Below are 24,119 nucleotides of genomic sequence, written 5' to 3'. Positions count from 1 at the left end.
TCTAACTCAAGAAAGATCTGAGTTCAAAATGGCGCACAAGTGCATACAAGTGTCATGGCTTCCTGAAATCCTGTTAATCATAAAAGCTACAGCTATTACCCAAGAACACGCATGGGTAAAGTTTGAATATAATGCTTTGCATTCAACTTAATTATTACTATCAACATTTTTTAACAGCGCAAGAAAGACGACGACATTTACACACACAACAACACACATGCTGACTTTGAACTGAAAATTTATTGTCACAGACGACATTTATACATAATCCCGCCAAAAGACACAAAAAAACCTACTTATCCTATCTTAATCTTTCAGCAACGACTTCTCAAGAAAGGCAAATTCACGTTTAATCAATGACAACGATGGTTTTGCGACACACGCAGGACCCCCCTTACGAATGTGATATGCCTCTACTAATTCTCTTACCATCTGATCTTTGTGTTTGAAAATTACAGACGTCTCTTGAAGCAAAGGAGTGCAGGCGTGTTCACGTTGTCTGCAATGCAGAGCTAAATTTGATCCACCTGCTTTGTCCAACCTTTCTTGAGAAGTCGTTGCCGGAAGATTAAGCTTGGATAAGTAGGTTTTTGTGTATCTTTTGGCAGGAATATGTATAAATGTCATTTTTGATAAATTTTCAGTTGAAAGTCAGCGCTCGTGCTGTGTGTGTAAACGTCATCGTCTTTTTCGCGCTGTTAAAAAATTAATAACAACCAACTCGCCCAGCCTTCTCTTCTTCTTACTATCAACATTATCCATTATAACTACCCTAAAGTTATGTTTTAAATGGTTTAATACCTGTTCCATAGATGAAATTCTGCAAAATTTGTTCAGGTAAAAATTGCAGGCAGTTAAATTATGGTTGTCAAATGGCGGTTTTTGTTCTATGACATGCATTAAGTTCAATTAAAAGTACTAGACCTAAAATTGCCTTTTCTTGTAGTTGATTTATTGCACAAGCCCTTTTAAAGTGATTGTACAAACAAAATGAATTAAAACATCCCTCACCTCATACATTGGAATGGACACGGTTTGTGGGAACCTGAGCTTTAGCCTCTCGGGGTGCCTGTAGATCAGGATGATCTTGTTTCCCTGCAAGTGAATACAGTGTGCCATAAGCAACCATGGCTATGCACAGTGACCAGCCAAAGCAGAAATGGGAGGCCCAGAAAAAAACTTACTGTGATCTGGACATCAGGACTTCTGCTTTGCCTCTCCGTACCATCACTTCTAATAGTGTAGTTCAGAAATCCTCCATACGCAGTAACCTGTTGACAACGATAGCACAAGAATGCATTATGTGCTAGATTAATTTTTAAGCGGAGAACATATTGTGGGAATCACTATGCTGAAGTATGGTACGGAATATAGGGCTTAACATCCGAAAGCAAGAAGAGCTATAATGGACACTGTAGTGGAGGGCTCTGGATCAATTTCAGCTATTAAGGGTTTTATAACGTGCACTGGCATCGCACAGCACCTTACCACCTGGCATTTCGCAACCAAAGTAAGGCCACTGTGGCCAGGAGCTGCCCGGCTTCACCACAAAAGCAAGATATTGCTTTGTGCCAGCAGCCATTCTGAAGAAGTTGAAGCTAAGACAAGACCATTTTAGTATACCAAGCTCCTATAAGAGCTACAGGCACAGTGAGTAAGGGAATGAGATCTACTCGTAAAGAATAATATAGACCATGCTTCAGTGATCAAACTCTTTGGATGCGTTACGCAGCAAAAATTAATGGGTATTTGATATTTTTGAAAGTAAATACCACTTGTGAGCTTATTCAAACAGGCAGCAAATGTATCTATTTTTGTTACATAATGCAAGGAAAAAACTGGAACACAAAAGCTTGGTTCGTATTATCCTGTATTCAACAGTACTGTTCACTATCTTCAGGTGACCGATGAAAGCATTAGTTATATGTTGAAAACTAATGGCACACTCATAAAAAATAACAATAATTAGTGCATGTGTCTGTTTTGTATCCGAATTTCATGAACTGCTGTTTCTTACTAATAAAAGTTTTAGATGTGGAAATGAGCCAAGTTTGGTCTCTTACAACGCCTCTTTAACATATATTTATGCAGTAGTTTGGGAAATAAATGCTTACCTTATCACCCAAGAACCTCTGGGGAAGCTGCCAGTAGTAGGACTGTCGGGGATGTGAAGTGAAATCCTGATAAACCAGCTCCTTGCTCCTGGGATCCAGCTTCAGTCCACGGTCGATTGTAGTTGCCCTATCCAAAGTTGTCAGGTGGACTCCTTCAGTGCTAGTGGAGAACCTCAGCAACTCCTGGAGAAAGTTTACAGGAAGCAACAAACAAAGTTGCAGCTTTATCATCATACCTTTACAATATAAGCAAAATTTTAGAAAGAATCTCGAAGGAAGAAATGTTCCAAGCACGAATGCGGCCTTCAAAGAATGAAGATAGGAAGAAAACACATTTCGAGGAGAGCACATCAATTTGCTCAATAACTGCCTTGTGTTTTCATGAACACCTGAGCCAAATAATGCATTTCTACATGCAGTAGAGAACCCACAATACAGAAGTTGGCGAGCCCTTTCTGGGGACTTTTTCATGCTCACACCCTCCTCTGTTGCACTGCTCCTGCATATACCAGTTCAAAGATGGCTATTGGTTAGAGTCTTTAAAGTGTCAGGCAGCTACCATGGCCATGGCCAATCAGTGGCGCAGCTCCGGCAGGTAAGGAAGCTCCACCTCCGGTGGTGCGAAAGGAGCATCGACCTTTCAGCTTGCAAAAGTGACGAGAGGAGAGGGAAAGGAGCCATTACATGTCTGCCATTACATGAAAAAAAAAAAAAAAAGACCCTTCATAACTCAAATATTTTGAATTGTTGTTCAATAAAAACAAGCTTCAAAGAAGAGCTGCTTACCACAGCAAAGAGGCCTTTAGCAATACGTGGCCAGAAAAGTGGTGAACTAAAGATACTCAAAGCATGATTGCAATACTCAGTAATATGTTATTACAGTGCAGCTGTTGTAGGTGAATTCTTTGAAGAAGGTTAGTTTTGTTATTTATGCACTTTTACTGCAAACTGAAGTATTAAAACTGCTTTTGCAGATGGATCTTGACAAAGCCGGTGCTGCACTCCTGCCTGAGTGGCACGTTTACGATTATAATTACATTATCTTAATTATACAGCAAGTTTCATGGTACCGTTCTTCCACTGCTTGTCTGCTACTGAGGTGGTAATGTGGCACGAGGTGGTCACCCAGTCACATGACCATGGGTGAGCGTGCATCCCCACTCAAGGAAGGTTAACTGCAGAGACACGGGAGGGGCCTTTGCCCTGCAGCGGGTGCAGCCAGGCTGATGATGATGATGACGACCATACTGTCTTTACCATTACCATTGCTTTGATGCCTATCATACCAAACAGAACTTTGTGAGTGCTCACAGTGAGTGCAAAGACACTAAGGACTCCCAGGGTGACAACACAAAGAAAACACACCTGCTCTCTGTGGTAGAAGCTACTGGAACAGGACTTCGTGATGCCCATGCAGAAGCATTCCACACATCCAAGAGGAGAGCTTGGGTGTAGGTGGAAAGAGTTTGCCTTGCATTGGTCACATGAGGCTCCCGTGACCAGGGGCTGGAAAAGAATCACTGAGCTGGAAGCATGCTGGCATTTGTCTGAGGTCAGATGCATGCACAAGCAAGACTCAACGTTCAACATTAAACGACACTCCAACATCACTAAATATATCACCATGTTGAGCCGTAGTAACTGTTTGTCTTTCATCGCATTTGTTGCTGTTTAATGTCAAGTAAAATCTGTCAACAATGTGACTTGATGTCAAAGCTACTGACGAACTTAAATCACCTCAAGTACAAGGCAAAAGGTTGGCAAGGTGCATTCACATACCTTGCATTGGCACAAACCAGTGGATGGGCTACGATCTGCACTCAGGCTGCCAGCTACATCGCAGCGTGGTGCACCTGTTGGAAGGACGCAGTTGCCACCACTATTAGCAAGTGTGTTCTTTCAAATGCCTACTTTTGCTAAGAAAGAAATAAGTGCTTATTTCCATAACACTTTTACAATCAACTAGAGGCAATCTAAGTAATTAAAGGATAACTAGACAAACACATGCACAAAACAGCATGCCTGATGCAGTGCAGGAGATTGAGCTGTAGTTTACATCAGGAAAAAATCGTTTTCGCTTTCAATACATCATCCTAACTGCATCAACAAAAATAGAGTTAAACTACTTGCACTGATATCCATAACAAGGCCACTCTCATGAGCAGCTTACAGATGAGCAGCTTACATGAGCAGCTGTCAAAGCATTTGAAAGCATTGTCAATAAGTTTAAAAGAAAAAAAAACACTATTTGCATTTACATGCAAATGCAAATATATTCAAATTGAGGTTACCTCATATATGCAAGCTCTGGCACATAAGCCATTTTAAAATAACAACTTCATGAATACTTACTATGTCCTACAAAATTTGTTGACCATTACTCCCTACACACATTAAATGCAAAAACACTTTCAGTGAGCGAGCAGTTGTAGTAGGGTATTCGCATCACAATAACAATAAAAGAATTAAAGCTGCCTGAACACTAAAAGGCGTCATACTGCAGACAGTTTTTTTCAGGCAGCAACAGCAGCAGAAACAAACAAAAAAAATTTGCTTAATAGCACAAGCCATGCATTATTCCTAAACAAAACTTAAATATCTAGAAGTTCACTCAAGGCCTTAAGTATCAGTAATGCTTAAGATAAAAGAATTTTCATGAATGTATATAGCTAAAATATTTTAAATGCATTAAACCACAATTTTGTGATAGAGATATTTGCAGAAATTCTTTTACTGTCAAGACTGAACAGCCCAGCCTCCTGACTTCAATTACATGCAAGCAAACATCTTGCCAAGCAAACTGCTCATATTCATTTGTATGAAAATTGTTCAGAGAAGACTTCAAACTGCTGCAGCACGATCTATAGATGCTATACAATGAGAAGCAAAGAGATGAAAGGCTATGTCCCATTATCTGTATTGCAATATTTATGTCAAGACAAGCAAAGAAAAGTGAAGAAGGCATGGACAGACAGAGAGGTGCAATGGATAAGCATGCCATTAAGTACACAGCATCCTCACATGCTCAAGGTTAGTAAGCGGGATTCCACACACCACAATTGCTCTCATCAGACATGTCTATGCAGTCTGCTTTGCCGTCGCACCTTTTGCGAACACTGAGGCATGTTCCATCAGGACATCTGAATTGGTTATAACCACATGCTGGGAGTGAGAACAGCGTGAGTCAGTGAGACACATAACAGAAAGCACAGTGGCAGGACACAGAAGTAAGGAAAGACCAGATGTAAGACTAGGATAGAAAGCCGAGAGCCATATTTAAGGAATGACATGTAACGCAGCTGCCACTGAGGCCTCAGGGAATATTTATTTTATTTTATATATTTGTCACACTTAGGAAAAAAACTCAGTCTAAAGAGTCATAATGCAGAGAAGAAGAAGAGCATGTGCTACAATTTAACAGCTGAACTGTGGATGCAATAACGTTCCTAGTACATGCTCTAGCATATATGAGAGCTACTGCGTTGCATAGATTAGTAATCTATGCCGAGGCAAAGCAAAGTAGCCAATTTGGGAAATATATGTACTACCATTATTTACTCTATGCTCTGAGTGTCTTTAGTTTTCATGTTAATGAAAATTAATGGAGAGAAGCAAGCACACGGCCGCAAGTTAGATGGGGAAAAAAGCATTTATAGACCTAAAAGACATTAACACAGCAAGGCCAGTATATTAAAACATGCATTCATTAAACAGATGCAGTATACTTGCAGTGATTTGAATCTAAATATGTCGCACCTCTGAGTCATTCCAGCAAATACTATGTCAAGATAAAGCAAGACAGTTGAAAAAAAAATCTAAAAGCACCTCACAGCCACCCAACTTAAACCGTTTCTCAGCTTAAACTTCATTCCATAATACAACAACTTTGCTCATACTGCTGGGAAAAGTAGGTTCCATAGCCACAAGCAACCAGACCTAAATATTTGTGAAGTACTTAGTAATAAATGCATTAAGCTGTTGTTGGAGGCTAGTTGGTTCATAAACATCATGAAGCAGACGGTGCAACAACTCCATCCTTCGCTGTCTGTGTTGCACTGTATGCTTCATGATGAATAAATGTATAATCTTTACAGATATAGACCATCTGCAAATTGGTTACTGAATGAGATGGTGCTAGAAGGTGCTCAATAACACTTGATGATGGCACCCGATTATAACCACGCTTACTAGAAGAAAAGATTAAAAATGAGCTTCATATATGTAATTAATATTTAAATCAATAGCTTTGTTCGGCATAATATTCCGATAAACGCTGATCATTAGAACTAATGTCTGCAGCCCCAAGATGTATAAGGTGACACGAGCTCACAAATTGCTTACCGCAGTTCTGTTCATCAGTGTAGTCACTACAGTCATAATGACCATCACATCTTCTCCTGTAATCTATGCACGACCCATCCCCACACTGGAACTGCCCAGGTTCACATTCTGCAAAAAAAAGCCCGAAGATTGTGATCAGTAGTGGAGTGTACATGGTATTTACATTTAAACATTACACATTTACCAAACAAGCAAAAACAAAGATAAAAAATGAAAGGTTGGGGGGGGGGGGGGGGGAGAGAGGAAAAACTGCAGATGCTACTAGACAGCTTCAGACAAATTCAAAATACCACAGAGAACTTTCCATGATGAATTGCAGTCAAGGTAATGCTCATTAAATGACCATATAAGGCCTTTTAAGTGCAAAGATTAAACGATGTGCCAGACTTCAGCTCTCAATGAGCATTCGAGCATAGCAAACAGATCTCCAGAATAACGATCATAGGATGTCTCTGTCAACCAAGTTATGTCCATCATGTTGTGCCTCTGAGTCACTGCAGTGTGCATCACAGCTCAGGTCAGAGACATTGCCTCGTGGCTGTGACAAACCTACACTCTGAACCAATGCATGCAGAAATTTTTATTCATTTCCTCATGTCACCCCGCACAGAAGAAAAAGAGCATTTTATAAAGTATTCTCAGTTCTCATGCAGATCAGCTAGCAGGACAGACAATAGTCCTTTTCTTTCAGTGTCACACAACAGGCTTTTTGCCTACAGGACACACCTTTCAAGTGGCAAGCTCCATCTGAAGAACCGGGCGGGTATCGCTCATAGCCTGGAGCACAACGCTCACAACGCCTGCCTTCAAAGCCAATCGGGCATGTGTTGCAGGTCACCTGGCCATCAGCTTCCAACACACAAGCTGGTGAAAACCTAGAGAGATGACATGCAAGAGTTCTCATGACTAATGAAGTACGGTTAACGTATAACATATTTCAGAAGTACGAAATGAATGCAGGGTTAGAGTAGCAGCAATTATTATTAGTATAAATGATTACTGAAGAAAAGAAAATATTCTATATTTTATTTACATGAGGTAAATAATAACTACAATCATAAAGTTCATGAGCATTAAAGGAAACACCTCCTTTAACTCTGAATAATTCGAAAGTAGTTTCAGAATTACCTCTCTCCAAAATTTTTTTTAATGCTCAAAGCACAAAAAAAATCAGACATGCACCCTTTATTCACACAAAAAGAGTTGCTGCCCATTGCCGTGATCCAGCAGCGGTCCAAAATCCTCAATTGTGTACACTGCATAAAATGACCACAGCCTATGTGAACAGTGACTTAGTTCACATTAAAGGAAAAAAATATCATAATAGACTATTATATCTAGTTCTCCTAGATATTTCTATGCTCTACATGTTTTAATGTAGAAAACATATTGGCTCCATAACTCAAAAAGTGCTAGTAAAATGACCCCTGAAGCAGCAAAGTGCTCTCATTTGTCATTTCAGCACTCTGTCAGCATTTTTTTCAGTTTGTACTTGTTTGGCAGTTATCCTGCTTTTATGTATACACATCAGAAATGAGCTGACAATTGAGCAGCAGTGCAGGTTTTAATGAAGCGGGGCATTGTGTGGGGTACTGAAGAAGCAAAAAGAGTGGCCAAAGTGCTACGCATGCATTGTTTCACGTTGCCTGTGCTGCACTTTTGTAGTGTTTTTCAGGATATATTTTTTCTGTGCATTTTGGCTTCCAAACCTACTGCAGCTAAATGATGCTTGATTAGTAAAACTACTTGCATTCTGGTAATTAAACAGCAAAGCTGAACAAATAAATTTCATGCACATAAGTTTTGGCAGGTATATCTCACAGCCCCGGTGAATGTAGAAACTATCTTATGCACTAAGAGGGCACACTCCAACAAGAAACAAGAGAGACAACAAGAGAGCAACACACATGGAGCAGAACCACGTCACAAAAAATAAACACCATGAAAACTAAAGCAATTTTATTTTGACCAAGAAACAAACACCCAGAATTTCTGCCTACCCTCATGCTCGGTTATACCAATATAGAAACAGTTCCTTCGATGAAATGTCTAGGTGTTATATAGATGAAAACATGTCCTGGGACAGTCATGTAAATCGTCTTTTAAGTTAGTTGTGCAGTGTTCCTGGCATGCTTTCTAAACTACATTTTCTCTCGCCTCCTGGGATTAATAAATTAACATACAACTCCCTTTTTCTGATAAAACTGATGTACTTCTACTTGGTCTGAGGAACCACGACTTTTGCAAATATATCAAAACGGCATAAATTGGAGAAAAAGGTTATTCGCATAATCACTAATCCTCCCTATGATAGTCGCACAATGCCACTCTTCACTTCACTAGATCTGGTATCAGCCATTGATCTTATCACCCAACACTTATATGCCAAAATCCACCACAAACACAAAAACCCCTGCTTAGATGACATTGCCAATTTAACATGCAGCACAAGACCTTACTCCATATGTTTCAGCAAACTCTGGAACATACCAGAGTTTATAAGAGTGAATAAGCCTATCTCTTGAAATTTTTTACTTTCCTACAAGTTCAGCACAGGAACTGAACTCTGAATAAAAAATTGCTTCATTAAAGCTAAAGTAAATGAAGTTTAATACTTCCGCTCCCTTTAAACAAAGACATCTAGGACAGCAACCAAACAGTCTCAAAACATCTGAGATGGCTTCAGGACGCAACAAGCGAAGCCCACCGACACATGGTCCAATTGCACTGGCACCACTTAGGTGCCCTTGGCCAGAATTAAAATTAAAAATTGACTGTGAAATAAAACAAAATAACCATGCAGACTGTAAAATATGGCAAATTGCAAAGGGTAACTGCTGACCTGAAAGAAAATATACATATATATAATTGAGGGCTTTTTTATGTGGAGGATACTAGTCCACAGCAGCTGTAGGTTAGTCAGTAGCATACTAAAGAGCACAGGGAAAAGTGTTAGTAGGAAAGGAGGAGGTTACCATTCCGGGGGGAAACCAGCAATCCGGGAGGTCATTAGGCTGAATGAGGAATTGGTAGGGAGGGAAGAGAGAGAGAGAGAGCAAGGTATTGGGAATGCAGCATCCACACACACATGCTGGAAAGGAATACTAACAAACTACACTACTAACAAGCCAACTCTTCTTATTAGTACTAAGCACCAAATAGCTACTGAAAGCAGGTTGGCTACAAGAAGGTTACACTATGTACAACATGGTGCAGTCTCGATCATGCTTGATAGCAGTATTCAGACAAGGCTTTGCTTCTGGCTCAAGATATGTACTGATGTGATCAAAACTTTGTCATAAGCAAGGATGCTCAAGCTTGAGAATGTGGCAAAATATTTACATGGTGAAAAAGATCACATTCAGTATAATGTATAAAGCTATCATTTGAAAAAATTCTGTCCTGTGTTCTCATGTTTGAACCAAACTTTAATTAGTTTCGAAGAAAATGTGACACTTGAATAAGGTCAATTTGCATTCCTATCTTTTTGTTCTTTATTCCTTTTGCTTACGATGCTTAGAGAGACAAACAGTTTTAGTTAACATGAAGTTAAAAGAAAATATGAAGGAGCCCCATTTTTCTTAATTTTATTGGTGTACTATTTACCCTATAAAACATGATTCCGCAACTACTAAAACCCAAATTAGCAACGTCGAACTGCACCAGCATGCAGCATGCATTTTGGAACGAAGCCAGATTATAAAATGCATGGATGAAAGCATACAGCTACAGAGCATTAATAAATGCACAAAATTACTACAGCTGCTTCTTGCACTCTTGGGTAGCTCTTGAAGATGGCCATGTGCACAGGGTTAGCTTTTCATGCACACATGTGAAACAGTTATAACCAGCTCATTATTAAATACGTAGTTCGAAAAAAGTACCAATACGTACAAAAAGTAAAGTTTCAAGACAGATGAAAATTTTTATAGATCGTCTTTTCATGCAGTAATTTGTGCCACTGTGGTTCACTGCTTTAACACCTTAAAATACGCCAATGCCCAAAACAAGCTTCAAGTTAAATGGCAATGTAGTGCAGCCTCTTTCATCCAGCTTTTAGGCATGAAATTCTGCATAGTTAGTATTTACCACTAAAAAAAAATGTTCTTTTTAAGCAGTACACAAAAGCAAAAACTTAACATGTGCTAATCGTTATTTTTGCAAGATACTGTTTTAACTGACCTCAGTGACAAGAGGCACATCACTATGTTAACACAAGCAAGTAACACGTGGTTCATACGAAGGCAAGCAACGACCAGCACCACATCTCCTGTGCTTTTGTACCATGGCAATATCAGTGACCTCCTAAGCAGTGGCCTCCACTTCCAAAGGTATAATAAAAGGGTCAGAATGCAGGTAGCAAAAAGCTCTGTGCTTACTTTCCAGGCACATCAACCATTGGGCAGGGGCACGGCTGGCAATCATTGGGGGAACCTCGCCTTGCGTCACCATAGAAGCCACGCTTGCATGTCTCACAGCTTGGGCCATCAGTGTTGTGCTGACAGTTCTGCAGAGGAATGAGAACGCGTGAGAAAAACTAAGTAGCCCAAGTGATCCACAATGCGGGTTGGTTGGTTGGTTTATGGGGTTTAACGTCCCAAAGCGACTAAGGCTATGAGAGACGTCGTAGTGGAGGGCTGTGACAACAAACAATGAATGCAGTTTACAAAAGTGGGGTTTCAAGATTTGCTTATTCCTGCACACCAAAGCTACACTAAAACCATGAAGCATGAAGTATGTATTCTAGTGGAAAGCTTCAGATAAATGTTTTGGCCACTAGGGGTTCTTCGGTGTGTGACCAAATTCCATTACAATGAAAATGGTGCATTTACGTTCACTGAAACTTGATGCGGGTGTGAAGCTTGATGACTGGGAGTCGAACCTGCGAACTTAAGATGCATACAAGGTCGCTGCCAGAATGCCACAACTGCTGAGCATATGGAAGACATAAGACATTTACTGTTCACGACAAGAAGGCAGGAGATTATCTCTCAAATAAATTTGACGATTAAAAGAACTGATTCCTTTTGAACACTGCCAGCACATTGCCAGCAAGTCTGCAGCTCTTAAATAAGCTGAACTCGTAAGTGGTGTCAATGCAGCACTCAGAGGTACATTATGTTTTTACGCAAAGAAAAAAAAAGACTGGCATTTCTTGATGTGATAACATTATAGGTCAAAATTATTTGCATATGCTAATAGCAGCACACACATGCTACAGAACATGATGTGATGTTCGACTTTGGTGCTCAGCACTGCTTGCTGCATAAGTTAAAAAAAGGGTAGGAAGGAGGGGAGGACAAAGCACATGTCTAGTAGTCACAGTAACTGGCAAAACTTTTTCTTACCAGACAGCGACCCGTCTGCTGGTCACACGAATTGGAATGGCCGTTGCAGTTGCAAGGAAGAACGCCTTGCACACATTCGCCAAGGTAAGGCCCAGACCGTCGTCTGATATAGCCAGGAGCACAGTTCTAAAAAAAAGAAATCAAAACCCGCAGGTTATCATTGCAAGGCAGCAAAAAAACTTTAATGACGATTACACCTCTACTAGTAATGTGGGTTATCAATGCTAGCTGTTCCTCCTCGTGCTTTTGCAATTGTTGCTACGTCTGCCACGGCCAAGGCAAGATGATTGCATTTGTTTTGGAGAGGTTAGTGTGAGGCACAAAACACGGGCTATGTGCATGATATGGTCACATAATCATGCGCCTGTAGGGTGGCAGTGTGCAGGGTGCCACCCTACAGCTACTGTATTGCCACCGCATGGCCCTGGCCACCCTTGGCTGCACAGACACTAGATGCTCACGGCAACTACTACTGCATTTAGGCCGGGAACCTTCGCCTTGACAGTTAGTGTCCTGAAAATGTCTTGAGAATGCTACTGAGCATGACTACCAAAATATAGATATGACCGAAAAGCTTTGTTATGTGCCTGTATTACACATTAAAGTGACTAGATTGCATTTCGCTGAAGGGCACTCTGAATGTCGCTCAAGGTTGCTCACTCAAATTGGCAGCAAAATGAAATGTGTTCTCAAAAGGCCAACACCTGGTGCTCAACTTCCAAACAGGTAGTTCTAGATTTAAGTAGGCTGCATGCGCTTTCAAATTCCACTGAAACCGCACCTCACAAGAGTTCCCAGTGTAGCCAGCTGGGCAAGAGCACTGTTCCACAAGGGCAGCAGGGGGGTTCTTGGGATTTGAATAAGAAGCAGAGTCCATCTCGAGGCCGTGTATGCTGCAGAAAAAAAAAAGCCACAAAAAGAGATACTGCATGTATTTTTTTTTTCTGCTGAGCATCCAAACAAGCCAAGCAAGGGACATTAGTAATTTCTATAAAAATTGTCAGCAGCCGTTAGAGAACAGGATTATGACTCATGAGATGAATGAGTGCGGCAGCATGTACCCAAATGAAATAAATCTGCATTAAAGTGCACATGTGAAGCAACTACGATCATGTGAAGCTATCTGCAAAAGTACCAGGCATTAAACGTGGCCAATCCACTTCATAAAAGATGAGCCATAATTGCGAGAAGAAGAGCTTTGGAGACCATGATATGCAATCACATACCTTGATTCTGCTAGTTCGCTGTCAAAGCTGGCCCGAATAAAGACACCTTCCACATTTTGCAGCACCAGCATAATGTCTTCCCTTGTAGCTGTGTCAGGACTTCCACTAGCACTGTGTCGTGCGTCTCTGTGCCATTCACCCTGGAATCACAGACAATGACAGGCAGCCAAAGGATAAGGGAAGCACCAACTATATGATCCAGTTTTTTTAAACTCAATGCAAATTGATCATTGCTGCAAACCCACAACTTGCTAACTGCAGTCCAGTGCCTCGTATATGCCACAAAGTTCAAGAGGCAGCAAGAGGCAGAGCTAATTATTGTCACGCTGTAGGGAATCAGCAGGTACTATGTGAAAAAGAAAAAATTATGGGGATACATAAGCTCTGCACCTTACGGGTACGACGTGATAGCGGCCTGTGGTCCTCTCTAATTACACACATACTCATCAGCATGCAGTTGTAAGATACATTTAATGTGCAGGACCACACAACATACATATGAACTCATGCTTGTTCCCAAGCCGTGAAAGCGTGCCTTAAGTGGCCTGGTCAGTAGCATGTCGGGCTTGCAACCAAGGGGCTGTGGGTCCGAATCCCACTTACAATCCTTAAAATTTTTTTTAAAAGCCCGAACGAGTTACTTTAAAAAAGTAAATCATTTTAGACAAGCAGCAACCTTTAGTTCGCATTGCATGTCATGTTTTAATCACTTTCATTCCACGTGTGATGTGACATTTCACGTGAGCATTGTGGGATGTTTGAAATTCTTGCGCGAGGTTATAGGGTCATGACCTCACGGCCACAACATCCAATCATAATTTTCGTGTTCCAATGCCACCGACGCAGGCTTTTCTGTGACACGAGCTCCTTAAAGTTATCGCGCTAAAAAGCCCTAAAAATACTGAACACTACATCTTACCTCCACAAACTGCACTTCAATGGAATTGTCCCTGAGAGGTCCATAAGACTGCCTCAGTGTGTGGTACAGTGTGATTCCATTTCCCTTGATTATAATGTCGGCAGCTTGCACAGGCCTTGAGGATGCTTGATACCTAAAAGTGTATTTTAGGTGGCCTCCATAGCTGTTCACCTGGAAGGAACGAGTGCCAAACATTAACTCTTGGTCTTCTGAATTGCAACAAAAACTGCGCAACTTTGTTTGCTGCATCTGTGAAAATTAAGCCTTCAATGTGCATTTTCATTATTGGCACCAAAGCTGAATAAAGTTTCAACGAACTCATGCAACTGATGTAACTATGTCACTTGCCTGGTTTCCAAGAAATTCTGCTGGCAGGCTCCAGTAGTAGTGGACAGGTGCATCCGAAGTTTTCACTTGGCTGTCTATCCTGAACTCGCGATTGCCAGGGTTAGAACGCACGGCATTTTGGTTAGGCCTGAATTTCTCAGTGACATCCATGTAGCTCCCATCAGGAAGAATGCTCATGGTAGCAACAGAAACTTCATGGGCTAGTGGAATCTGGCAATGACGGGGGAAAAAAAAACACAGAACAAAAGCAAATATTAAGAACTTAGAGTAGAGGTTTCCAAATGCATGAAATATGTCAGCAGTGAATATCTCCTTCAGAACTCGAACATGACACTTGTACAGGTTGTAAAGCAAGTTTTGAGCTGTCAGACTCAGGTTTAGCGCTTGACTTGGTCAGCAAGGATGCAACAAAGACCACATTTTGAAACAATGAGCTACACAACTGGCACCTAGCCCTGCAGGGAAATTACTTGGAGTACTGCAAACCAATAAGCTACATTTATTTTGAGAGTTAAGCATATGCTCTCAACTCTCATATAGTGGCGGTGCCGTTCTATTAAAAATGCTCAGAAAAACATTCACATTCAAATAAGCACAGTTTTCTTCTGCCCACTGTTCTGGCATGCATACTGCCCACACTTTGTGCAAAGGACACTTTTTCTGATATGCTCGTTCAGTAGACCTGCTTCTTAGTAGCAACAGTGCAAGATCCAATCATATTAAGTTTAGCTCAGGTCTTGAATGGCATACTGCAATCGCTTCCTTCTCAGTGGTTTTACCTACACCAACCTTATGCACATTATATGTCGATGCTAACCATTCCAACCTTACAAAGCATAGAAAAGCTCTCTTTCACAACTTGCACATAATTTAGCTGGCAAGTTGTGGAAGCATTCACCGGTGCCACACACAATAAGAACAAATAAACTATGGAACAGAGATAAGATCTGACCTCTATCCTTATATGCAAGCTGCAAGCTTCATGAGATTCTGATCACAAAAACAGAATACCTATATTATTGGTTTGGTTTATGGGGTTTAACGTCCCAAAGCGATTGAGGCTATGACAGACGCCGTAGTGGAGGGCTCCGGAAATTTCGACCACCTGGGGTTCTTTAACGTGCACTGACATCGCACAGTACACGGGCCTCTAGAATTTCTCCTCCAAAGAAATTCTAGCCGCCGCGGCCGGGATCGAACCCGCGTCTTTCGGGTCAGCAGCCAAGCACCATAACCACTGAGCCACCGCGGCAGCAGAATACCTATATTATAAATTCATGAATATCCTTTAATATAACATGCAGAATTACTCACAGTTATCTTGTTCAAGCTACTGCTATGGCAAGTCTGAGACACACCAAAGCAGAAGCAGCGAAGACATTCCGAGCCAGACTGGGCCTTGTCATTGAAGAGTGGCGGATGGCAGACACCTTTATCTGAAAGTGAAAGGGTGGGCGTGAACAGACCATACAGGGTGACTAGACTGCCGTGCTTGCATTTGGAAGCTCTTGCATGCCACTACTCAGATGTAAAGACAGGTTAAATGTTGGTTAAATTTCATCTGTCTATGTATTTGAGTCGTTCTTGTAATTTTGCATAAAAGCAATTATTTTTCCAGCAGGAGTTTAGCCTAACTTTTCAGCCTAAACTTTCTACCTTAAAATTTTAGATTAACATATCTGCTGAAAAAAAAAAAAAAAAAAACTACCCTCAATCCTGCATATGGCCTCAGCAGTCAAGGCTGATGATATTGTACAGCTCAACCATCATGCGTAACCATCAGCTGTACAATATCACAAGCAGCAATTTTAAAACTAAACTTTACTAGAGAAAAAAATAACTGCAGCAAATTGTAGCAGCCCTCTAACCATTACAGATTTTTCTGTAGCGACGTAACACACACCAAGCTGGATTAGCGTGCACAGCAGAATACACATTGTCGAGCACACATTTGCAATTACTCGAAAGTGCATAACAAACATCCAGTTATTTATTTTCCTATGCATACCTTTTTGCACCAACAATTCTTTTATTGTATTAATAGTCAATATTTTATTTTTCAGCCGCGCTCTAAATCACAACGCTACCCAAGTTTCCGAATGACGGACCAAGCTTATTATTTCAAACTAAACACAAAAAATATTGGAAAATTCAAGCTAGAGGTTTGCTAGCAAGCAGATTACAAGCACTGCCAGTTGTACTGAGGGCACCAACAGAAAACCTTGATTGTCAGGTTGCACAGTCTGAACCAAGAGACACAGTGTGCCTGAACTAGTTACACAAACTCCCCGCCTGAGCAGATGAAAATGTCCAGGAACCATGGCTAGAATAAAAGCAAAGCAATTATTTGTGAACGAGGACAAACACTTAATTTGATACAGTTTTAATTATACCCTTTAATTCAAGCTTCAAAAACTTCAACCAATTTCACATATTCCAACAAGGTCTAACAAACAGAAATTGAATGAACTATATTTTATAACTGCTGTGCTTCCATCCCTGTTTCTCAGACAAGTTTTGCATATATTATTTTGGTTTAAAAATGCCAAACACAAAACATATGCTGAATAAGCAGCAATCTCTCCTTACTTTTGACAACAAGAATGGCATCTGGAGTAGCCAAGACACTCTGCTTGCTGTTGATGGCCTCGCATGACCATGCTCCTTGATCTGATTGGCGCACATCACGGATGGTGACTACACCAAAACCGCCCTCGCTCGTGGTTGTCACCCGTGGCCTTGGTGGAATGTGACCCCAGTTGAGGCGCCAGTTGATGAGTGGCACTGGGTTGCCAATTGCACGGCAAGTAATGTTGACCGTCTCTCCTTCCATTGCATTAACAACCTCCGGTGGAGTCTGTGTGATCGTTGGTGGTGCTATGGGGGAGAAAAAAAAATGTTAATGGGTGCGCACACAGATTTCTAACAGATGTTCTAAAGATTTCATGAGTTCAAAGAAAAGCAACGCAAGGTTTGTGCGAACGCAGAACTATTTGTTGTACTATTAGCTGAACTGTTACAAACTGCTGCCAAAGGTTCTGGCTTATTTTTGGTTGAGACTTCACTGGGAAAGAAATACATATGATTTCTTTCCCAGTGAAGTCTCAACCAAAAATAAGCCAGAACACATGATTTCTTTCCCAGTGAAGTCTCAACCAAAAATAGGCCAGTAAACGCATAAGCTTCCATACAACAACATGCCTGTCAAGAATGACAACAGGAGAGTTTTAGTATTTGTGATCAGTGTTTCCTTATACGACGAGGCAGTGTGTATAATGACGCCCTTGCAAAACATTTACCAGCCAGAAAAAAAGATCAGCCACCCTTTTAAGTTCTATGATCTAATTTTCTGCTTGAGACAAATTCAAAAAGGAGAAAAGGCAGGCATTCATGGTGTAGTCAGGTACTGCAGCTAAAAGACTCAAGGCAGCAACTTACAGCATCCAATTTCATCGGATTTGTCTTGGCAGTCAAACTCTCCATCACAATGAAAACTCTTTGGAATGCATTGGTCTCCAGACAGACACTGATACTCTCCCATTCGGCATGGAGATCCTGGAATATTTTCACCTAGAAAAAAAACCATGCAATCCATGTGGACTGTGTTATGAAGTTAAACTATATAAACAAGAATTGATCCCAAACACAAAAAAAATCCACAAAGCAGCATGTACTGAGTGCACACTTTGCTCTTACAATATTGAATAATCTAAGCAACAAACTGCACCCAGAAACACTGGCAAAATCAACGAAGGATTACATATTCCAACCAGCCATATCAGCATGAACAAAAGTAAAGCTGTGTTGTGCAGCTCACTTACGGCAGTTTCTCTCATCTGAGCCATCTCCACAGTCGTCATCCCCATCACACAAATATACCTTGAGGATGCACTTCTTGTTGTCACACTGCATCTCATTTGGTTCACAGAGAGAGGGTTGAGCTGGAACAAAATGAGGCCGTTAATGCACGTTTGTGGCCACAGCTTCTGGACTTTGGTCACCTACACTAAACATGCAAGACTAAAGTAGGTACAGACAGCATCAAATAAAACACAAACAGAAACCCAAAAACAAGCATCCAAACATAATACCTGACAGAAAAGAACTATGGCCAGGGTCTATTAACACTTCCATAGAGCGGTTTCTTGACATCCCAATGAGAGCAAAGTATGCTAGTATGCAGTCTCCCACAACTAAGATTCTTTTGTTTCGTTGTTCCTGATGCAATGATCTTGTTCGCATTTCTTTCAATGCAAATAGTACATGGTCTTGAAGGCAATGCTCACAGCAATACAAATATTCTATAAAACTGATCGACACTGAACTGAGAAGCAAAATCCAAGTGAGAAAAATCTACACATGGAATAAGCACACGCCATTTAACAAATAGCAAAGGCAGCTGCTAGAAAAAGCCTTGCAATGACTCCTCTCGTGAGAAAGTCTTGGTTTATTGTTTATGGGGGTTTAATGTCCCAAAGCAACTCGGGCTATGAAGGACGTCATAGTGAAGGGCTCCAGAAATTTCGACCACCTAGGGTTCTTTAATGTGCTCTGACATCGCACAGTACACAGGCCTCTAGAATTTCAGCTCCATTGAAATGTGACTGCCGCGGCTAAGATTGAACTCGCGCCTTTTGGGTCAGCAGCTGAGCGCCATAACCACTGAGCCACCGCGGCAACAAGAAAGTCTTCGTGATGCACCATATTTGCTTTCATAATGAACACTAGGACAACACAAAAACCTGCGAGCTTGTTGTCCGAGTATAAACTTTTGCTAATAGCATTTACCCTACATAATGAACACACCCTTCAAATTCTCTCAACTTTTTTCTGGGAAAAAAAAATCGCAATTATTACGAGAGTAAATGGAATATTTCAATATTTCAGTTATTTCGGCCAGGTTGTTTTTCACAAAGGGCACATAAAGACCTGCTTGAAGTTATTCCAAAATGCACACTTCTACGTACCACAGTTGTTTTCATCAGAGCCATCATCACAGTCATAGTCCCCGTCACAGACGTACTTCCGCGGAACGCATTTTCCGTTTTGACAGGTAGCTTCATCATGCTTGCAAGCTCCTAGTGGCCGTTCCGGTTTTGGAGTTGGCGGAGTGTCTGCGCAAAGAAAATAACACCCAATCATGTCTCTTCATCATTTTTTACGAAGCAGCTTTCTGATCAGCAAGCTGAAGCAGATTTTTTTTAGGAAGATGGCATTAAAACTACATATAGTACAAGTACACTAACCTGTTACCTCACAGTAGCTATTTAACAAAGTCGTGCTAAATATTTCTGCATAAAAAAATTGGTGCAAGGAGCAGAAATTTTTTACCTTATTAACCGGCTGGAAAGCTTTGGTGAATCCACAGAAGCCAATTCAATGATAGTACTTGTAAGCTGTTACACTACTGTCTTTGCTACCTTTGAAAGGTCTACTTCAATCTTATTTGGTATGTAAAGGCCCCTCTGATGTGAAAGGAAACAAAGTTTAAGCATTCAACTAATTACTCCTAACTATATGCATCAAGCAAGTTTTTCCTGTTTTCTAACTAGCTTTTCCTCTTGCCATGTAATACCCAAAACTGATTTTTAACTTTAGTAGAGAAATAACCAAAATGATTTGTTGTTCCCTTTCGTATTAGAGGGACCTGTACTTCAGCCTCAGAGTTAATACACTAATTTGAAATCGGCATGGAAGCAACTCCACTGTAAAGCTCCAGTACTCTCACGGACCATACAAGCTAAAAAGGCTAAATAAAATTTCTATGATAAAGCCTGTGAATAATTTTTGAAATACTTCCTAATATCCAGCGACTTTTCCAATAGTAGCCTTATGCTTTGCATAAGCAGGAGAAAAGTGTGCTCACCAATACGAGCCAGTCCAGGTACAAGTAAAAAAAAAGAAGAGAGCAGTTAATAAGTATGGCATGTTAACTTTGTTAGGCCACCACAAACACTGGGCATGCAGTGAACTAAAATAAACGTAAGGGAAATTTACCACTTCCAAGTGTATTCAAAGGCAGCATGAACAGACCCGTGCAATGCCCGTGTTCCCTCTACACACAATGCCACAATTAAAAGGCACCTTGAGCAGCAGTAGTGAGTCACTATTTGCCAAATAGTTGCCATGCAATGATGCATGCAATTTTTTACTCTGCTGCTGAATTAGTCATGCATTTGTAAAAAGCTAGCTTATATGGTGAGAGTTCAATTGAGGATGCATGTTCAAAACTGACTAATCATTTGGAGTTCCAAGCTTGTAAAAAGAGAAAGCAACATGCATTAAATTTGCTTGTGGTTGCATGCTACTAGCTTCCTGCCTAGCTATTACATTTTTACATTTGTAAGCCAAGAACTAGCACCGTGGTGAACTGTGTGTAGTTGTGCATTCCATCAGGGCTCAACTGTAAAGTTTAATGTTTAAAAATAATGTAGAGGTAGTGTCGAGATAATTATATACAATATTTTTTATTGAAGTTTGCAAACACACCATAGTGAAACCAATTTCTTGCAAAGTAATGGTATCTAAAGACAATACTTTAGACCAGTAAATTTGATTGTATCTGCTTTAAGTATGTATCACTGCAGATCAATGCCTGCGGACTAGTAACTTTAGAAAGATGCTTGTAAACTTACAGAAATCTGCATGGTCAAATAAAAAATGACTGAACTCAACATTCTTTCATCCACATACGATTTTACTACAAGTTGACATTTGCTTTTTATTTCAGGTATTAAATAAAAGCCTTGAAAGATGGAATGAGCACACTGGTATGTGCTAATTACAGATCATGTGCTGAGTAGACAGCCCTAGAAGCTGCTCTGGAGCTTTATTGCTAGAAAAAAAAATATGCAAAAAAAAAGCACAAATTAATGGTGAATGCTAGCACCAAAAGTCAAATACATATATTAGGCATGAACCACACGGTGTTTAAAAGTTATGCTCTTTATGTTGCTTTAGTGTCAGCTTGTGTGGCACACATAAGCAGCATGTGAAGGTAGCATTGCAACTAGTAAAAAAAGCTCAAGTAACATGGTTTACAATGAGTACTGTTTATTACAACATGCACAAGACATACATGCAGTACAGCTCAATGCATATGTGTAAGTACCTTCATAGGTATTTGGATCGATTTTTGGTAGGAAGTCTCCATAGTAGGGCTCAGCTGAGGCATTAATTCAATGAAGAAGATATGCCAACATGTTAAAAAAAAAATACTTTATAATGTAGCAAACCTCCATGCACCAACACAGACAATCATTAGTAACGCCTCCAAAAGCAAAGCTTAGATAATAGTACTGTGTACCTCTACTGTCAAAAACAAAGCCATCCAAATACAAGCACACAACCCATTTATTTTAGTGTAACCTCAGCATTACAAGAAGCTGTATAAATGACTAGCAGTATTGTCAATGCCAATTTATGGAGAATAAAGGACGTAGTAAAACAAATGCCAGTACAAGGCCAAGAGCAATCATGAGTCTTTGCTGTCATTAAACAATAACGGCTACAGAATCACAGGATATGAAGAAAATAGACATTTTTTCTGACATGTACTGGCTCTGTACAGCTCCAGGCAGAAATGGGTACAGGGTTCTCTGCAGCAGTGAGGTGCCAAAATCTGATTTTGATTTTAATCAGAAGTTCAATGCAAACATTTTACACAGTAACTGAAATAAAGCATCGGCCTCTACAGATATCAAAGAAGCTGTCTTGGGGAACTGTCCCATAGCACAAATGTGTAACCACATAAGTACTTTCTGTAGGTTATACCTCTTAACTTGGCTAGACTGTGCCATGCACGTAATGCTCAATAATGCCAGCTAATTTAAGACTTCACATTGGCAGCCAACTGCACACACACACAACCATTCAGACCACTGAAACAATGGAATGCTTAATAAGAATGACAGGAACTTTCACACATACGTATAAAAAGGCCACACATCTGGTCAGGCACAAAAATGCCGCACATCCAATAAAACCACAACCACTGTAAATAAGCTTCTCAAAAGGCAATACACTGAATGTACAACCTATGATGGCACCTGAAGTCAACAAGCACTAAGTAATGCATATAGATTTATATTTGGCATCATGACGACCGAGTCACAAGGCTGGCCTGGCCACAATTCTATAGGTACACTTGTGCCATCCACAGAGAGGATCACTTGAAATGGCACTACATGGCACATACACTGCTTGTCATAACACCTATGCAAGCCCATTATATGGTACTAAACAGAAGGTGTGAAGCTCTGCAGAATCAAAAAAAAGGTAGCCTGTGGCAGCATGTAATCATTGCACTAGAATCCCTTACATGAGTGCAGGCTAATCTGGTCAAAGTCTGCAAGCATAAAAATAAAACAGGACATTGTGGATGCATGATGTCCCAATCACTAACCATTGTGATGACAGTGTGCAATGTCCTGACTGAAGAGATATTTTTCAGGGTCAGGTTAAAGATACCAACAGGCACCTATAGATGACCCGCACAACCCAGGTCAACCACTTGTGCAAGGGTGTCAGGTGGCACAGCGATAAACTGATAGACATATCCCGTCTCCAAGAATCAATGGGCATTAACAGATTTGCATGCATGCAGCAGGAACTGTTATATAAGATTTAATATTGTGTACATATAAAGGTGTGAACTACTGCAGGTTATGCACAGCCAACTAGGGACCAGTATTAAGCATGCCAACAAAAGAATGGCTTCAATGCAGATAGCTATGATGATGGCAACACTTGCACATAAGGACATGAGCAGCGCATGCAGCACTGCCTAATACTGTCAAAAAAAAAAAAAAAGCAACCCTGCATTTTCTCAGTTTTCTACTGCTAATAGAGATTGGAACATCTCAGGTTAGGCACTAATTTGAGGTTAGAGAGAAATGAGGCTTACAGGTAAATATTACAAAAAAAAATTTAAAAAGCCAAGGGGGTAAGGAAGCAGCCACACGCCAGGCCGCCATAGTTGCACCAAAGAGGGCCAGCCAGCCAGTGGCAGCAAAAGGATGCCAAAATCAAAGCACACGTGGTGCAGGGGCACAGTAATCGGGATATTTACATGGCTGCACGGTGAGGTAAGCAGCCTTCTGAGCCCCCGACGTGGAACCTGGGACACCCACGGCCTTGCAGAGGTAAACGCCACCATGGTCAGGCTGCACGTTGGACATGGTCAGCCTGCCACGGGCATCGGTCGACTGTGGGGGCAGTGGGCTGTCGTCCGGCCGGGTCCACTTCACCTGGGAGCGCCTGGCACCCTCATCTCGGCAGCGGAACACCACCTCCTGGCCTGCAAGCACACAGCCAAGACAAACGTGAGCTGGCGCAGGCAGTGACACAGCAAAGGCAGCCACGGAAGTCTGCTCTGTGAGCAAGTGTTCGAACTGGTCTAGTTAGCTTGCCACATCATCTGGAGGAAACTACAAAAGGCACTACGCAAAGCAGGAACAACATGACAGGAAGCTGTTAAGTCCTGCTGGCATTTATGCATAGCGATTGCATAAGTAGCACTGTGTAAGCGGACTGTCATTCACATCGACCTACAGAATCTGATCATTAACTCCTGTAATGGTAGGAGGGGTTTAATGTCCCAGAGCCACATGTGGGCTATAGGCAACACCATAGTGGAGGACTCCAGATTAATTTTGACTACCCAAGGATCTTTCATGTGCACCAACATTGCCCAGTACACTGATGTCTCACATTTTGCCTCTATCGAAATGCGGTTGCCACAGCTGCAATGCGATCTGCATACAAGTCTATGCTCCATGAATAACTCCAGCACATGAGAATTAGTGAATGAAGGACACCTAAA

At 41.0% G+C, this 24,119-nt stretch overlaps 1 protein-coding gene across 38 annotated transcripts in view; it reads right to left on the bottom strand.

Annotated features, from left to right (window-relative positions):
- Nucleotides 1-24,119, bottom strand: part of LOC149364999 (basement membrane-specific heparan sulfate proteoglycan core protein-like) — a 332,955-nt gene that overhangs the window by 82,849 nt on the left and 225,987 nt on the right. For 33 of the 38 annotated variants that reach the window (XM_089575025.1, XM_089575031.1, XM_089575021.1 and 30 more), the window contains 22 exons: nt 23,367-23,594; nt 21,408-21,461; nt 19,264-19,374; nt 18,118-18,237; nt 17,735-17,866; nt 16,886-17,173; nt 15,611-15,732; nt 14,297-14,506; nt 13,949-14,119; nt 13,030-13,169; nt 12,585-12,696; nt 11,804-11,929; nt 10,835-10,962; nt 9,431-9,469; nt 7,182-7,330; nt 6,456-6,563; nt 5,169-5,276; nt 3,894-3,967; nt 3,480-3,620; nt 2,115-2,297; nt 1,185-1,271; nt 1,012-1,095 (listed from right to left, as the gene is read on the bottom strand). In XM_089575025.1, the coding sequence (XP_089431151.1) occupies nt 1,012-1,095; nt 1,185-1,271; nt 2,115-2,297; nt 3,480-3,620; nt 3,894-3,967; nt 5,169-5,276; nt 6,456-6,563; nt 7,182-7,330; nt 9,431-9,469; nt 10,835-10,962; nt 11,804-11,929; nt 12,585-12,696; nt 13,030-13,169; nt 13,949-14,119; nt 14,297-14,506; nt 15,611-15,732; nt 16,886-17,173; nt 17,735-17,866; nt 18,118-18,237; nt 19,264-19,374; nt 21,408-21,461; nt 23,367-23,594 (2,915 nt within the window). Of the gene's footprint in view, nt 1-1,011; nt 1,096-1,184; nt 1,272-2,114; nt 2,298-3,479; nt 3,621-3,893; nt 3,968-5,168; nt 5,277-6,455; nt 6,564-7,181; nt 7,331-9,430; nt 9,470-10,834; nt 10,963-11,803; nt 11,930-12,584; nt 12,697-13,029; nt 13,170-13,948; nt 14,120-14,296; nt 14,507-15,610; nt 15,733-16,885; nt 17,174-17,734; nt 17,867-18,117; nt 18,238-19,263; nt 19,411-21,407; nt 21,462-23,366; nt 23,595-24,119 lie in introns of all 38 variants that reach the window. The other 5 variants (XM_089575062.1, XM_089575040.1, XM_089575030.1 and 2 more) reach the window with 4 other exon arrangements.

This window comes from Amblyomma mixtum, chromosome 2 (genome assembly GCF_055824585.1).
Source record: "Amblyomma mixtum isolate Tamu chromosome 2, ASM5582458v1, whole genome shotgun sequence".
In the NCBI taxonomy this organism is placed as follows: Eukaryota; Metazoa; Arthropoda; class Arachnida; order Ixodida; family Ixodidae; genus Amblyomma; species Amblyomma mixtum.
Note: the sequence above shows the minus strand (reverse complement) of the source record. Positions and strands in the feature narration are given on the sequence as shown.